Raw genomic sequence first — 16,933 nt, 5'->3', positions numbered from 1 at the left:
TTAGGTCATGATCTCATGGTTCGTGAGATGGAGCACCCCGCTGTCAGCGCAGAACCTGCTTGGGATTCTCTCTCCTCCTCTCTCTGCCCCTCCCCCACTTACACCCTCTCTCTTTCCACCTTCTATCTACCCCTCTCCCGCTGGCATGCACACATCTCTCGCACACATCTCTCCGAGCTCTCTCTCTCAAAACAAATAAACATTAAAAATAAATAAAAATTAGCTGTGAAGTTAATGAGAAGAGAAAACATTTTAAAGACTTCAAGGTTAATTTAAGTAAATTGAAGCACTAATATGTTTCAGAGGAGTTAATCCTCCACAAAGAAAAAAGTATGGAAACCACTCAACAAGAATTACATGAAAGGACAGCGACTCTGTCTATTCCCCTGACAGCCCTTACCACCTTTATTCTTTATTTTTTAAAGACAAGTTTAGGGTCTTCTCAGCATAAACAAAGAAATGCCCAGTAATCATTTGACTACTAGGGAATTAATCAACTGAAGATTAAGGGTAGATTTAATAACTGACTCTATATAGAAGTTATGCTTTATGGAGGACGGTAACAAGATATTTTACCAAAATTAACACAAGAGGATACGAGTTGAAGCTGGCTACTGATAAAATTACTAGAGATAAAAAATCACGAAATTTTTCTGAGAGTGAAAATTCAGAGGAAACCTTAAGGACTTGTATCAAAAGGGATTTTTGTAAACAAGATAGTTTCCTATTACATGAGATCAGTTAAGTGTACCAGGGATGCCTGTAAGAGATCACAAGTCTGATATCAGTTCTACAGAAGCATATATCTGTGTATGCCACTAACTAAGCTTCACTAATCTGGTAGCACCACTCTTAAGGAGTGAATGCATTACTATTTACTTTAAACTTAAAGAAGTTGGTTCCTTTCACTAAACTGAGGGGTTGATAAGGGTTTGGTTATTGGAATTAATAATCCCCAGAATGAATGGCAGCAGGTAAAATTTAGACCAGAAGTGTCAATACAGTAGAGGAAATCTCATACGACTGCCATCGTCCTGCAAGTCTGTTATTGTGTTTTAGGTTAAAGGCATACTAATTTATATGACTGATTTAAGTACCAAGGCAACGGGTACATTTATATGATAAATGATGAAATGCCTAAAAGGCAATACACTGAAAGTTAAGATTTAAAAGTATAAAAAAAGATGGTCATTTTCCCCACTTGTTACAAAATGACAATTTTTTAAAGAGCTAAGGAAATCTGATGTATTATAATTCTAAGAGCCAAGAATATGAGGGCATAAATCCAGGAATAAATCACATGTTTCAAAGCTTTTGCTGTTTCAATACTCTGAACTGGTTAAGAAAGGTTTAATTCTGACATTACCATTGGAGCAGGTGGTGGATTTGATGATTGTCCTTCACTGTTCCCTGCATGCTGGGTTAACCCATTAGGATTTGAAGACTGTGTAATGGGAAGCTGGGTACCGGGTGCAGGTTGCTGAGATAATTCTACTTTGTAAGTCTTATTTGATTCATCCAATCTGCTACTTCTTTCTATGGCAATCAGGTCACGAATTTTTTGCAGCTGCTCCACTGAAGCTTTTTTAGGAAAGATAAGATGTGTTTCTCCCTGGAATTTATAAAAATGGGAAAAATTTTAACTTTTGCTTTATACTGACAGTCATTCATATATAGATCTATAAAATGAAACCAATACTATAGAATACATCAGATATTAATAATCATTTTGTTTTTCTACCATTGTGGCACTTTTAAAAAAAACAAAGGTAAAACTGCATAAATGTAAACCAGGAAATTCAGAAAATTGGTCTCTTTCTTAGCATATATATAACGCTTAGTTTATTTGATCGATTCAAAGGCCTTTAGAAAAATATTTTCTGTTAGGAATAGTAAGTCACAAAGTCTCGTAAGAATTACAAAAATGTACATTCCTATCTTCTCTGCAATAGTATATAATACTACTATTCCCTGTGAAATTCCCTATGAAGTAACAGTAATTACTAGAGATGCAGCCATACAAAATGATCAGGGGGTCACATAAAACCAAGAAGTTATAAATCTCCTTTCTTTCTTTGAATCTCCTAAACCCAAGACTTTAAAGAATAGCTATATGATTAGCAGTCTGTATATGGGGTCCACTAATTTTTCCAAGAAGACAAAAAGCACACCCTGATGATCAATTCAAAATTATGGATTGTTAACAGTACATACAAAGGTGGTCCAAACAAAACAATCAAACCATAAAAATCCCATTCTTCAAGTAGTGATTCATTTAATGAATACCCACAATACAATCAGAATGCTTTAAGATACAATAAGCATTACAACAAAGCTCACAATGTAAAATAGTCAGCAAATTACAAACAAGAAAAAAAGTGAAATGAAAATACATTCAATTAAGTTTCAAGGCACTGAGAAACAAGTGTTAAAATAGTAACTCCACCAGCTGCATATATAGGAGAGAAAACTATTGTTAACGTGCAGTAATAAGACTTACAGATTGTGAGCATTTAAGTTAAGCTCCATAACTGAGAATGACCTTATTTCCCTGGTGATGGCAGACCTATCAGAATGAACTGACCAAGACATTTCTCATTAATGACATGAAAATTAATTCCATATGAATCCCTTTTAAAAAGCCAGAAGGGGCCGGTAAGCTCTCTATATTCATTACCCATAATAGCTGTAAAAACAAAACTATCATTTATTGTGTTTATGTGTTCTAGGTGCTGTACTAAGCATTTTGCATATATTATCTCAAGTAATTCTCACAACCACCCTGCAAGGTAGGTACTAGGTTTATCCCTACTCTTTATATGGAAATATGAAGGCTCAGAAAAGTTAAATAACCTGCCTGATGCCACAGAACAATTGTTGGAGTAAGGATTCACACTTAACAAATCTTTTTATTTATTTATTTAAAAAAATTTTTTTTTTAAATGTTTTTTTCTTTATTTTTGCGACAGAGAGAGACAGAACATGAGCAGGGGAGAGCCAGAGAGAGAGGGAGACACAGAATCGGAAGCAGGCTCCAGGCTCTGAGCTGTCAGCACAGAGCCCGATGCGGGGCTCGAACCCACAGACTGTGAGATCATGACCTGAGCCGAAGTCGGACGCTTAACCGACGAGCCACCCAGGCGCCCCCACACTTAACAAATCTTAATTGTTATGCTATAATTGAGTCATCTTAGACTGAACAGAGACCAATAACCACAAGCTGGACTAAAAGTTGGAAGTGTTGAGCAAAAGAGAATATTTTTATAGCCGTGATAATTACATACATGATAAGCACAAATCAGATCACAATGAGTTTCCAACATCAGAAAGGAACCACCTCGCATCTCTGATGAGGTCTGGGAAGAGAGACCAACACTTAATTCAAAACCAGATATGGACGTTTCCCATCTCATACTGTTAGTGGAGCAGCACTGAGAAAGGTAGAAGACACCACGGACAGAGGTGGAAACACAGCATAATAGGTTTCTGGATCTATGTTCAGTTCACACCTCAGAGAGGGCCCGGATAAGACAGAGACGCTGCTTTCCTTTCCAACTTTGCAGGATCAGTCCTAAAAGTATGTATGATCACGGCCAAAGTGTACCAAAAAGTTTAATCAGTGGCACTGTATTTTCACGAAAGGACAAAATCACAGGCTTTGCACTAGATCCAGTAACATTATAAGAAATCAATGAGAATTCTAGTATTTAACAAAATCCCTATTTCTTAACATATTTTTGCTAAGACAATTCTCCCTGCCAGATGTTAAGCAAACCTGCCCCCTCCCTGCCCACTAAATGCTGGTAATATCTTCTAGTCACCAAGACAACCAACACTGCCCACCTCCTGTGGCACCTGGCAGGAACCATCCCACTCAGCAAGCCTGATGAGTCACACAGCCATGCGGATCCCGGTCTTTCTCAACCTTCTTCTCAGAATTTTCACAAAGAGCTCAGCCTTAGAGGCAAGTAGGCCCAAAAGTGCCCAGGATTTTAATATACAAAATATAAAAATTTGGGGATGGGTCTGAGAGGTTCCTACTTCACCGTAAAGCCTACCAAAGTTTCTTTCTGATGGCAGAGTTCAGTTGCAGTCCCAATGGTTCCTTCTGCAACTTAGCCACACTGATAACACACAGACTTCAGACGGGCCCTGAGGTGCAATGCCCAAAGCCAATCAGAAACTTGAAGTATATAAATTAGTCTGATCAAAGCATGTTACTCTTTTCTGAAACTGTGGCTCTATTTGGGTCAAATACTACTGCAAGTCTCAGCTTGTTACTAGCACTCATGTGACTAATCTTTGGGTCTGCCTGAGATGGGTTTTCTAGGATGTGGGATTTTGAGTGCTAAACCCAGGATAGCCTCAGGCAAACTGGGACAGTTGGTCATCAACCCGGCACTCAAATATTTGTTGAATGAAAGACAAATATGACTCCACAGAACCTGTGACACTTCAAAAATGAAAAATTAGTACAGTTTCCAGTTGTCATTTACTAAATTTTTCTGTCATTTGACTAAAAACATCTGTATTTTCATGAACAAAATCAGCAACGTTCTCAACTCTCCCCCCTACACTTTTAAATTCTTTATGTTCAGATGTCTGTGAGTAACTACAAGCAGATACCACAATTTATACTTCCGGCCTGATCTCTCCTTTCGAGTTACAGACTCATATATCCAATTGCCTACTTGCTATGTTTAACAGTTTTATCAGTTATAATTATCCACAAGTTGGGTAGTGATTTCTCCCAGTATCTGCTACACTCCCAGATTTCACAATCTGAATGGTACCTGCATCCACATAGATGCTCAAACCAAACCTAAAAGTAACCTACATTCCTTCCTTTCCCTTGTACCCCACATGTAGTTCATTAGCAAGTCCTGCAGACTCTGCTTCAAAAAAAATTCTGGATGCCTCCACTTTCCCCCATCTCCACTGCTATCAGTCTTTAATTCAACATGTTTACTGAGTGCCTCAATGTGCCAGCAATATTCTAGGAGCTAGCAACACAGGGAACAAAAAGACAAAAGGCTCTGCCTTCATGGAACTTATACAAATCATTACTGTTTCTCCCTTAGGTTAATAAACGCTTTCTAACTGGTCCTTCCTGCTTCACCCCTTGCCCTCATCCCAGAACATCCAGGACATTCCCTTTACAACAGCTAGAATAACCTTCTAAATATCCTTCCCTGCCTAAAACCTTCCTATGGTTTCCCGTTTCATTTAGAATGAAATCCAAGTCTTTACCACAGTCCTCAAAACCCCATGCCCTGGATTTCTGCCTGTCTGTGCAGCTTTCTGTGCCAAAGCTACTCCTGCTGGAAGTGCTCTGGACATGTGAATCGTCTAAAGTACTTGGACTTGAGGGCTTCAGGTACCTGAAATACTTCTTTTCACTTAGGTCCCAGCTCAAATGTTCTCTCCCTAGAGGCCTTCCCCGACCACACATCTGTACCTAGCTGCCTGCCTCTACAGCTGCTTTGTATCGTATCACCATGCCTTATTTTCTTCTTTGCACTCATCTTTGTTTTCATGTCTACTATTTGTCTAACCTATTAGAATCCAAGCTCCACATGAGATGGGATCTATTTCTGTAGTTCACTATTATACCCTTCAGAGCCTGGAACAGAATCTGGGGAGAAGAGCAGAGAGGCAGAAAGGAAACGACCTCTTATGGCAACTCAGCATATCGCCTGAACAATTTCTACAGCCTTGCCAATTCAGCCTCTGTGGACTACCGAGTATCCATAAGCTGGTTCTACTTCTTTCAATATTCCATGAACTAGAAATGGCTAAGCATATACACAGACAGAAAATTCACGGTATTGATAACTACTTCCACTGTGGCATAGAATTGAACTATGCCACAAGATTCCGGAGGATGAAAACACCAAACGTTTACTTTGACCTAAAAACCAAAAAACATACTGAGATTCTTCTCTTCTGTCACAGAAGAAATTCCTTAAAAGTGGCAACTAAACTCAGCTTTTCTGTGTCTACCCTTCTCATTTCTTAATGGAGACAGGTGGTTAGACCCTATTCGTATTCATGTGTGCTCACAAAGCAGGTTTTTGTCGAAAGTCTAAAGTGACCCACAATGGGGTCTCTAGGTTGTATATCTGACCAACCTGTTCTAAAGGATTAAGACTTGTAAGAATTTTCTCTGTGGGAGAGTTGTTATATTGTGATTTTAAAGCATATTTACTGTGACTTTCAAATGTCTAATAGGTGAAGAAATAACTAGCTGCACAGATTTCCAAACTGATCAATTAATTAAAAAAATATTATCTTATTTAGGTAATTATCCATCAACACTACAACAAATTCTTTGTACATGAATTGGGGAAAAGAAACCCTTCAACATACTCACCTCTTCAAAGCCCATTTCAAATAAACATTCAACGGCTCCTCTGACAGGTAAGAGTCTAGTAGAAAAAGCTGTGTTTCCAATCCGGATAGATCTATATTTTTCATCATTAGGGTTTCTGATTTAAATAAAAAAAATTTGATTATATATAACAATTTATACTTTCCACAGTGTTTTTGCACTCCTTTTCACATTTTATATTGGCTATATTGCTACAAGGTAGCACAGATCCCAGCTTTACAGAAAGAGGAAGAACAGTCTGGAAAAACAGCCTGATTTTGAGATTCTTACCTCAATATACATTTACTACCACCCTACTGTTTAATTTCATTTGATAATATTAATGCTTCCATAATAGACATCCATGTGACTCTGTAATTCTGTGCTATTAAGGCTACATACTTTTATGAGTTTTTACGGTGCTAAGAAAAAAAAATCCACATAAGCTCCAGACATGGGGCAGAAGGTTTTGCCTATTTTGTTCTGATGGACCTCAGTCATCAAGAATGGTGCTTGATGCATAGACGGTGGTTAGTAAATACTTGTGAAATGAATGAATGAAAGAAACAAAAAAGCTGCATAAAAACTGATTACAGTTCCTGAAAGATTTTACTTCTGAAAAATATAAACCCAGGTACACCTTGATTTTCTTTCTTCCCTAGACTGGTGATTGTTTTTACTCTATGTTCTGCTTCAGCTCAAGATATATTTTAGTCACAGCCAATTTTTTTTTTTTTTTTTTTTAATTTTTTTAACGTTTTTATTTATTTTTGAGACAGGGAGAGACAGAGCATGAACAGGGGAGGGTCAGAGAGAGGGAGACACAGAATCTGAAACAGGCTCCAGGCTCTGAGCTGTCAGCACAGAGCCCGACGTGGGGCTCGAACTCACGGACTGCAAGATCATGACCTGAGCCGAAGTCGGCCGCTCAACCGACTGAGCCACCCAGGCACCCCCAATTTTTTTTTTTTACGGTGATTAAGATTTTGAATAGCATGCATGGGATAAGACCAGCATATGAAAAGCTTTGAGATTTTTAATAACGTTGATAAATCGGAAATGCTGTTTTTAAAAAATCAGAAAAAAAAAAACAAGGTTAAGATAATCACAGTATTATACTCAAGACCATCAGAACATAATTTAGGATGATAAGTAGATTTCATATCTGACACAAACTCCCTTCCAATGCTTCCATTACTATTTTAAGAAGGATTCTGAGGCTGTGTCAGGGGTCTATGGGAAGGAGTGCTGAGGCCATCTGCCTGGGCTATTGAATGGGGATGGCAGACAAATGCTGGCAACTATTAACAACTCATTAACCATTTGTGTCCTAATTTATTTATTTATTTATTTATTTATTTTTTAATGTTTTTTATTTATTTTTGGGACAGACAGAGACAGAGCATGAACGGGGGAGGGGCAGAGAGAGAGGGAGACAGAATCGGAAACAGGCTCCAGGCTCCGAGCCATCAGCCCAGAGCCTGACGCGGGGCTCGAACTCACAGACCGCGAGATCGTGACCTGGCTGAAGTCGGCCGCTTAACCGACTGCGCCACCCAGGCGCCCCTGTCCTAATTTAATTGTGGAAGTTTTTAACATATTTCACATTTGTTTTCCATTGAGCAACTTTCTATTGCCCAATTGTCATAAATACATGAATCTTTTTAAAACTTTTCCTTAAGTTCCAAAATTATACAAGTTTATTACAGAATATTCAGGGACAAAGCTCTAAAATAGTGTTATTCAAAATGTCCACGGACCGGAGCCAATCTACAAACTCCTTGCTATTCATTCATGAGAATGTGCAGAAATTGAGAATACTCAGCAATTTTTATAACAATTTGATGTGCCATGAAATTTTTATTGTTATTTTACAAAAGGTATAGGTCCACCAAAGACTGGAAATTAAAAACAAAAACACTTGTTCTTCACCAGAGGTCATTTGAGCATCACAGGTGGTTGAAAAAACACAAAGAAAAAAATGTATGTTCTGCTCTTTTACTCTGTGTATTAAATGAGAGCTTCTCACCCTTGGCATTATTGACATTGGAGGTCTTTGCTGTAGGGGGCTGCCCTGCACACAGCGAGATACTTAGCATCCCTGGCTTTTATGCCACACTAGATCGTGAGTGTGCCTCCCTTTCTTACTACTTAAAACAAAAAACATTAAACCATACAATAACCCTACATTTACCAAGGCTAGTTACAGATAAATGTAGCATCTTTTCATGATATTCAACACGTTTCACAGGGTTATAAACATATCACTACCATCAGTATGACAGAACCTACTGGTGCAAAACTGCTTGAGGTTGTTTTGTTTGTTTTACGTATTTTTCCCCAATAGCTTCCAGATTTTTACATGATCAAAGTCTTTCACTGGCCTTAATTTTCTAGTTTTCCCTCCCTCTTTTACCACTGTTTAAGAAATTCTTATAAAACACTCATTAGTTGATCTGATACATGTTTCAAAATAACTGTTGATACGGCTTTTCTGTTATAGTCTATTTCCCATCTTTTTACATCTATGGGCCTCACATACCATTTATGTATTTTTCTCGCTAAAAACATAATGCAAACAAAAACAAAAAAACCCAACAGTAATGTCCAGTTACCCAAATTCTATCTATCTCTTTTAAAATATGTTGAGCACACCAGCCATAGTCTTGAACATAAAATGGTGCCAAAAGTTCATCCTGAAGCCCTCAAAGGCTTAGAGGACTTGGCCACAAAGCCATTAGGCCTCAAATCCGTAAGATCCCACTTCCTGTCCTTGGAAAAGTACCACAAAAACACTTTCTAAATCTCTAGTCTTACAGCCTCTCACCCCAATGTATCCACCATCTTTGAACTCATTACTACTCTCCTTATCTTGCAGTGTCTAAATTACCCCTAAGGATCACCTTTATTTTTCCTTCATCTTCTTCTTCTGTTAATTCCTCTGCAGACTTTTCTCAATATTTTTTGCTCTCATTCTTCAATGTGTTTTTTCTGCCTCTGCTGACTCTTAACTATTTCTGCAACTGGTAATATTTATCTTGCTTATTAGCAATAATTGTGCACATTCACTTGAGGTGTTTGTTTAGTTGTTTGCTGGATAGTATTGAACGAATGAATAGGGTCTTGAAAGGGCAACAAAATTTCCTGCACCTCACTCACTATCACTTTGAACACATTTTAGTATCTTCCTAGTTGTCTTACCCCCAGGTATCTACAAAATTGTTTAATCTGTAGAATGTTTTTTTTTTTTTTTTTTTAATTTATTTTTGGGACAGAGAGAGACAGAGCATGAACGGGGGAGGGGCAGAGAGAGAGGGAGACACAGAATCGGAAACAGGCTCCAGGCTCCGAGCCATCAGCCCAGAGCCTGACGCGGGGCTCGAACTCACGAACCGCGAGATCGTGACCTGGCTGAAGTCGGACGCTTAACCGACTGCGCCACCCAGGCGCCCCTAATCTGTAGAATGTTAATTATTAGTCTTTACTTTTACAACTGAATGGTAGAAAAAAGTCATGCTTTTCACCTTGAAAGTCATTATCTACCATATATTTAGGATCTTAAGGCATGTTAAACAGTAAGCTTCCCACTGAGGTCACAGACTCAGGAAAAAAAAAAAAACAACTTAAATGTTTCTATTTCAGAATTTCAGAAACGCTGAGAATAAACATAGCTGACCATTTACTAGCCCTCTTTCTCTTTAGAATGCATAATCCCAGAAAGTGTTTACAGAAATGGAAACTTAGTACATGAGAGATCCTATAATCTTGTATTTTTATTACTAATCACAAAAATTGGTTTGTAGGCCATTTAAAAAATGTTTCTTTTGTAAATAGTCCTTTTCAAAATAGTTCTTTACAAAATAGTCCTTTTCTAAATCAAAATAATTCTGAGATACACGTAAATTTTTCTTTTTAAAAACAATTTTTTAATGTTTGAGAGAGAGAACATGCATGTGCACAAGTGGGGAAGAGCAGAGAGACAGGGCGGGAGATACAGAATTTGAAGCAGGCTCCAGGCTCCGAGCTGTCAGCACAAAGCCCGATGCGGGGCTCGAACTCACAAACTGTGAGATCATGACCTGAGCTGAAGTCGAATGCTTAACCCACTGAGCCACAGGTGCCCCACATGTGTATATTTTTCAAAAACATCTAACTGCCTTTAGAACCAGCTGGGAACCACCTCCGGCTGTCTACCATTCTATGTAGCTAACAATAAGGGAAACATACACATAACCTAGCTTGTTCAGAGTGAAAAGTTGAATAATGGTAACAATAGATAACATATGTGCCTTTATTTCTCTTTTGCAAGAATCTTATAATGCAGGCATTTTTTCTTTCCTCTTAAAAATGAGGAAACTGAAAAAAAATGAAGAAACTTAAGTCCAGAGACTTTACATAAATTGACTATAGCCACACTCTTAGGAAATGGTTGACTGGGGTTTAAAACCACTGGTTTGATTACAAAGCTTACATACTCTTCACCATACAATACACCAACAAATTCACCACTCCTCAATTAACCCTCTTTCGATTTCTCCAGTTGTCAGTAGTAACCTAGATTAGAAATCTGAAGTTATTTGGGTTATTTTGTCTCTTCCCATTTCCAGTTCTACTCCTTGCATTCAGTCATCAAGAACTACCAATCCCTGCCTCCAACAGTTCTCTTCTCTCCGCATTTATGTTTATGATTACTGTAATAGGCTCACAAATGAAATCCATGCCTTGTGTCTTCTTACATGATTATTCTACATTAAACTCCTTCGTTATGTTTCTCTTTGACTCTAGAACGTATAATCACCTTCTCTTGTCTCCTATGTCAAATATATGTTCTCTGCCATTCCATCAACCTGTCCCATCTTACCAAACCTCTGTTCTCAAAACTCTTCCACGCTAGGTCCCCCTGCTATCTCCAGACACGAACATGTAACTCCTTGAACACTGTCTTGCAATTGTTCTCTGGATTTTACACTGTGGCTGTTTCCCATACTTGTGCCTTTCTCCTAAACATATTTATTTATTTTCTTGGAAAGAAGGAACCACTTTCCATTCTTGGCCCTCCCCAATCATAGGCAGTTTAATTTGTAAACAATAACCGTGTGTAGTTTGCAAAGGAAATTAGTAGAACATCAAACATATTTTTTAAGGAATAAATGGAGCAAATTATCCAAGGAATAATTTCACACATGTGGAATGCTAGTCAAACTATTTTAGAGCTTGAAAAACAGATATTATTGAGTACAGCTCATCTTTATCTAGGAGTCAGTGAACTGAAAAAAAAAGTAAAAGGTTCAAACCCATGGCATATTGTGCGTGCAAATTAGCTTATATTTTATTCTGTAGTCTCATTAACTATGACTCTTAGTTGGGGAATAGGTTAACATCACCTGAAGCAGAAATCTGAAATGTAACCAAAACCATAATCTTCACTTGAGTGAAATGACAAGTGCTGCTGTTTATAAAAAATCAAACAAAAAACCACAAAAAAACCCAGCTATTAATGAAAGTCTCATTTCAACACTCATTTCATAAAATACTACGTCAAACACTGAGGGAGGAATAAGATATATTAAGACAACATCCCTGACACAGTCCCTTATCTTTAACACTAATGGATTTCTCCAAACAGCAAAAGGAACAGAAAACTTTGGTCTTCTCTACTCTCAAATAAGTGAGATTAGCAGATCTGTAACATAATGTAGTTAGAGTAACCTACATTAGAAATCTCTGAAGAAGAAAGAGATCAGGGACTTAGAAGTGGAAGAAAGAATGTTTTTTAACTTCCTGAAGCATAAAGGAGTTTTAGTTCAAAGAAAATGAGAGCAGGGATTACTACTATTACAAGCATACCTCAGAGACATTACAGGTTTGGATCTAGACCAATGCAGTAAAGTGAAAATTGCAGTAAACCAAATCAAATGAATTTTTAAAATTTCCCACTGCATATAAAAGTTATGCTTATACTATATTGTACTCCATTAAAAGTGTAATAGCGTTATGTTTTAAAAAATTGTACATACCTTAATTAAACAATACTTTATTGCTAAAAAATGCTATCATATGAACTTTCAGTAAGTTGTAATCTTTTTGCTGGTGGAGGGTTTGCCTCGATGTTGATGGATGCTAAGTATTGGTGGGGCTGCAGCAATTTCTTAAAACAAGACAATAAAGTTTACCACATCAATTGACTCTTCCTTTCATGAATAATTTCTCTGTACCATGTGATGCTGTTTGATGAAACATCTTTCAAAACTGGAGTCAATCCCCTCAAACCCCAACACTGTTTTATCAGCAAAGTTTGTTATATTCTAAACTCTTTGTTGTTATTGCAACAATCTTCACAGCATCTGCACTAGGAGGCTCCATCTCAAGAAACCATTTCCTTTGCTCATCCATAAAAAGCAACTCCTCATCCATGAAAGTTTCCTTTTTAAAATGTATTTATTTATTTATTTATTTTGAGAGAAAAAGAGAGAAAGAGCCGAGGAGGGGCAGAGAGAAGGAGAGAATCCCAAGCCAGGTTCTGTGCTATCTGTGCAGAGCCTGATGCAGGGCTCCATCTCACAAACCCCGAGATCATGACCTGAACTGAAATCAAGAGTCAGATGCTTAACCATCTGAGCCACCAGGCACCCCATTCATGCGTGAAAGTTTTATCATGAGATTGCAGCTATATCTTCAGGCTCCACTTCTAATTCTAGTTCTTTTGCTATTTCCTCCACTGAAGTTGGGAATCCCTCAAAGTTATCCATGAGGGTTGAAATCAACTTCTGCCAAACTCCTATTAATGTTGACCTTTTGACTGCCTACAATGAAATCACAAATGTTAATGGCATCTTGAATGGTGAATCCTTTTCAGGTTTTCAATTTTGCCCAGATCCATCAGAGAAATCATTATCTACGGCAGCTATGGCTTTACAAGATGTAGCTGTTAAAATAAAAAGATTTGAAAGTCAAAATGACTCCTTGATCCATGGGGCTGCAGAAGAGATGTGTTAGCAGGCACGAAAACATTATGTCATTGTACATTTCTATCAGAGCTCTTGGGTGACCAGGTGCATTGTCAATGAGCAATAATATTTTGAAAGGAATCTTTTTTTCTGACGTCTCAACAGTGGCCTTAAAATATTCAATAAATCCCATAGTAAAGAGACATGCTCTCATCCAGGCTTTGTTTTTCCATTTAGAATTTTCAGAATGGTTAATAAGCATTGGCTTCAATTTAAAATCACCAGCTGTGTTAGCCCCTAACAAGAGAGAGTCAACTTGTCCTTTGAAGCCAGAAATTGACTTCTCCTCCCTGGCTATGAAGTCCTAGATGGCATCTTCTTCCAATAGAAAGCTGCTTTGTCTATGTTGAAAAATCTGTTGTTTAGTGTAGCCATCTTCATGAATTATATTAGCTAGTTCTGGGTAACTTTCTGCAACTTCTCATCATCATTTGCTGCTTCACCTTGCACTTTTGTGTTATGGAAACAGCTTCTTTCCTTTAACCTCATGAACCAACCTCTGCTAGCTTAAAACTTTTCTTCTTCAACTTCATCACCTCTCTCAGTCTTCACAGAACTGAAGATTTAAGACCTTGCTCTGGATTAGGCTTTGGTTTTTAAGGGAATGTTGTGGTTGGCTTGATCTTCTTTCTAGACCACTAAAAGTTTCTCTATTAGCAGCAAAAAGGCTGTTTTTCTTTCTCATCATTTGTGTGTTCACTCGAATGCACTTTTAATCTTCTTCAAGAACACTTCCTTTACATTTGCAACTTGGCTTTTTGGTACAATAGGCCTAGCTTTTGGTTTATCTTGGAATTTGACACAGCCTCTTCACTAAGCTGAATCACTTGTAGCTTTTGATTTAAAGTGAGAGATGTGTACCCCTGCCTTTCACTTGAACACTTAGGCCATTACAGGGTTATTAACTGGCCTAATTTCAATTATTATTGTGTCTCAGGAAACAGGGAAACCTAGGAAAGGAGAGGGGACAGAAGGCTCAATGGGTGGAGCAGTCAGAACACACACATTTATAGATTAAGTTTCCCATCTTATGTAGGTGCAGTTGGTGCACCCCCAAAAATTACAATAGTAACATCAAAGATAACTGATCACAGGATAAAGAAGATATGGTGTGTACACACACACACACACACACACACACACAATGGGAATATTACTCAGACATAAAAAAGAATGAGATCTTGCCATCTGTGACAACTTGGATCTAAAAAAAGCAAAACAAATAAACAAAAAACAGAAACAAACACAGAGAGGGGGATGGGCAAAATAGGTGAAGGGGAGTGGGAGATACAGGCTTCCGGTTATGGAATAAATAAGTCATGGCAGCAGGGGACATCTGGCTGGCTCAGTCAATAGAACATGTGAATCTTGATCTCGGGCTCGTGAGTTCAAGCCCCACACTGAGCATAGAGCTCACCAAAAAAAAAAAAAAAAAAGTAAGAAAGTCACAGGGATAAAAGGAACATAACAGGAACTATAGTTCATGGCTATATTAATATAGCTTTATAATAGTTTTGTATGATGATAGATGGTAGCTACACTTGTGAGCATAGCATAATGTACAGACTCGGGGAATCACTATGTTGTAATACTGAAATTACCGTGACAATGTGTCAACTATATTTCAATTATATAAAAGAGCTCAGGGGCTCCTGGGTGACTCTGTTCCTTAAGCATCCAACTCTCTGTTTCGGCCCAGGTCTCATGATCTCACAGTTCATGAGTATGAGCCCCGTGTTGGGCTCCGCTCTGATAATGGGGAGCCTGCTAGGGATTCTCATTCTCTCTCTCTCTCTCTGCCCCTCCCTTGCTTGATCTCTGTCTCAAAATAAATAAATTAAAAAAAATTAAAGAACTCACTGATCACAGATCACCATAACAAATAATGAAAAAGTCTGAAATACTACAATTACCAAAATGTGACACAGAGGTACAAAGTGAGCAAATGCTGTTCGAAAAATGGCACTGACAGGTTTGTTCAACACCATAAAATTTGAATTTTGTAAAAATTTGTAAAATTGAATTGAATTTGTAAAAAACACAATATTTGCAAAGCACAATAAAATGAAGCACAATAAAACAAGGTATGCCTGTACTTAAACTAACAAGGGTAGTTTTTCATGCCATCTCCAATTATCAGTTCCAAACCTCTAATTCCCTTAAAAAAAATTTTTTTTTTTAGATTTATTTACTTTTGAGAGTCAGAGACAGACAGGGCACAAGTAGGGGAGGGGCAGAGAGAGAAAGAGACACAGAATCCGAGCAGGCTCCAGGTTCTGAGCTGTCAGCACAAAGCCCGACGCGGGGCTCGGAGCTCGGATTCACAAACCGTGAGATCACGACCTGAGCTGAAGTCAGACGCTCAACCAACTGGGCCACCCAGGCGCCCCTCTAATTCTCTTTTTAGATAAAGCTTTTCAAGATCAGAAACATAAGCCATAGTAAAAACTGTAATATGAACTGGCAGCGTGCCAAGCTGCCTCTACGAGTTTGATAAATATTCACAATGGTGATTATACCAAGTTATTATTTGCATGCAGAGGTTTTCCTTCCTCAAAACATCTTGATCTTAGCATTCTGGGTTTCACTAGATTAAAAGCAGAAGTGAATCCTATTACAAGGCCACTTCCCTTTTCTGAATAATGGGGTTTAAATAGTTTGATGGCTTTCCAGGTTGGAGGTCCCAGCTGCTAAAATCCGGAGGACTCAGTTTATGAGTTCATTCATGCACAGTCCACTGGCATCTTTGTGCTTTGAAGAGCTGTTAGACCTCACAGGGTAGAGGTGAGCTGAAGAAGGTGTCACAGAGGAGAAAGGCAGTCCCCCACATAGGTCACAATTGTGTAGCTGTGTACATTGCCCATGCTGTATCCCTTATAGCATTTGGCAAATAATAAAGGCTCATTTTTCCTTCAATTTACTTTTAAAATCCTTAATGTTACCTATATACACAATATATTGCCATGAACAATGAACTGCCACGGGTTGAAACACTACACTTGTAACTAAGGTCTCTAAAATTGGGTCTTATCAAATCTATAACCATGAAACTAAGAAGCATTTCCTTTCAGCCTTCACACCAATATACCCGCCACTCAGCAGAACATGTGCACCAGGGGGTGGGGTGGGAGAGAGAGCCTAGACAGTAATCGTGGTGACCTGAGAAATGAGGTATCACCACTCAAGTATCTGCCACCTAGAAGTCCTTTAACCTCGCTTCTATTTCCCTCCCCCACACATCTCATTCTCAAGACACTACACGAATTGATCTAAGAACTGATAATGAAAAGGATTCAAAATGAGGAATCAAACTTGCCTCCCAATTCCCCAAATCTGTAAAGGTCCCTTTAGGATCTATCTACAAGTGTACTTTTGCTCACAGGAGAATGAAACAAATTACTCTCAGCTACGGTAATCTTCACTCATTCTTATTTAAAAGGTCATGTTGAAAACTACACTACAGGTATTAATATAAAAACTGTAACTTTAAAGTAACACGGTTAATATGTCAGTCGACAAAACTGGACAGGAAAAGACCATAAAGAAATGTAAAAAC

At 38.2% G+C, this 16,933-nt stretch overlaps 1 protein-coding gene across 4 annotated transcripts in view; it reads right to left on the bottom strand.

Moving 5' to 3' along the window:
• The window catches only part of NGLY1 (N-glycanase 1), a 65,478-nt gene that overhangs the window by 47,826 nt on the left and 719 nt on the right, over positions 1–16,933 (bottom strand). For 3 of the 4 annotated variants that reach the window (XM_058729715.1, XM_058729712.1, XM_058729711.1), the window contains exons 2-3: positions 6,374–6,488; positions 1,367–1,612 (exon numbers count right to left, since the gene is read on the bottom strand). In XM_058729715.1, the coding sequence (XP_058585698.1) occupies positions 1,367–1,612; positions 6,374–6,488 (361 nt within the window). The remainder of the gene's footprint in view (positions 1–1,366; positions 1,613–6,373; positions 6,489–16,933) is intronic. The other variant, XM_058729714.1, reaches the window with a different exon arrangement.

The sequence above is a fragment of the Neofelis nebulosa genome, chromosome 5 (assembly GCF_028018385.1).
Source record: "Neofelis nebulosa isolate mNeoNeb1 chromosome 5, mNeoNeb1.pri, whole genome shotgun sequence".
NCBI lineage: Eukaryota > Metazoa > Chordata > Mammalia > Carnivora > Felidae > Neofelis > Neofelis nebulosa.
This window is presented reverse-complemented; position numbering and strand designations above follow the sequence as displayed.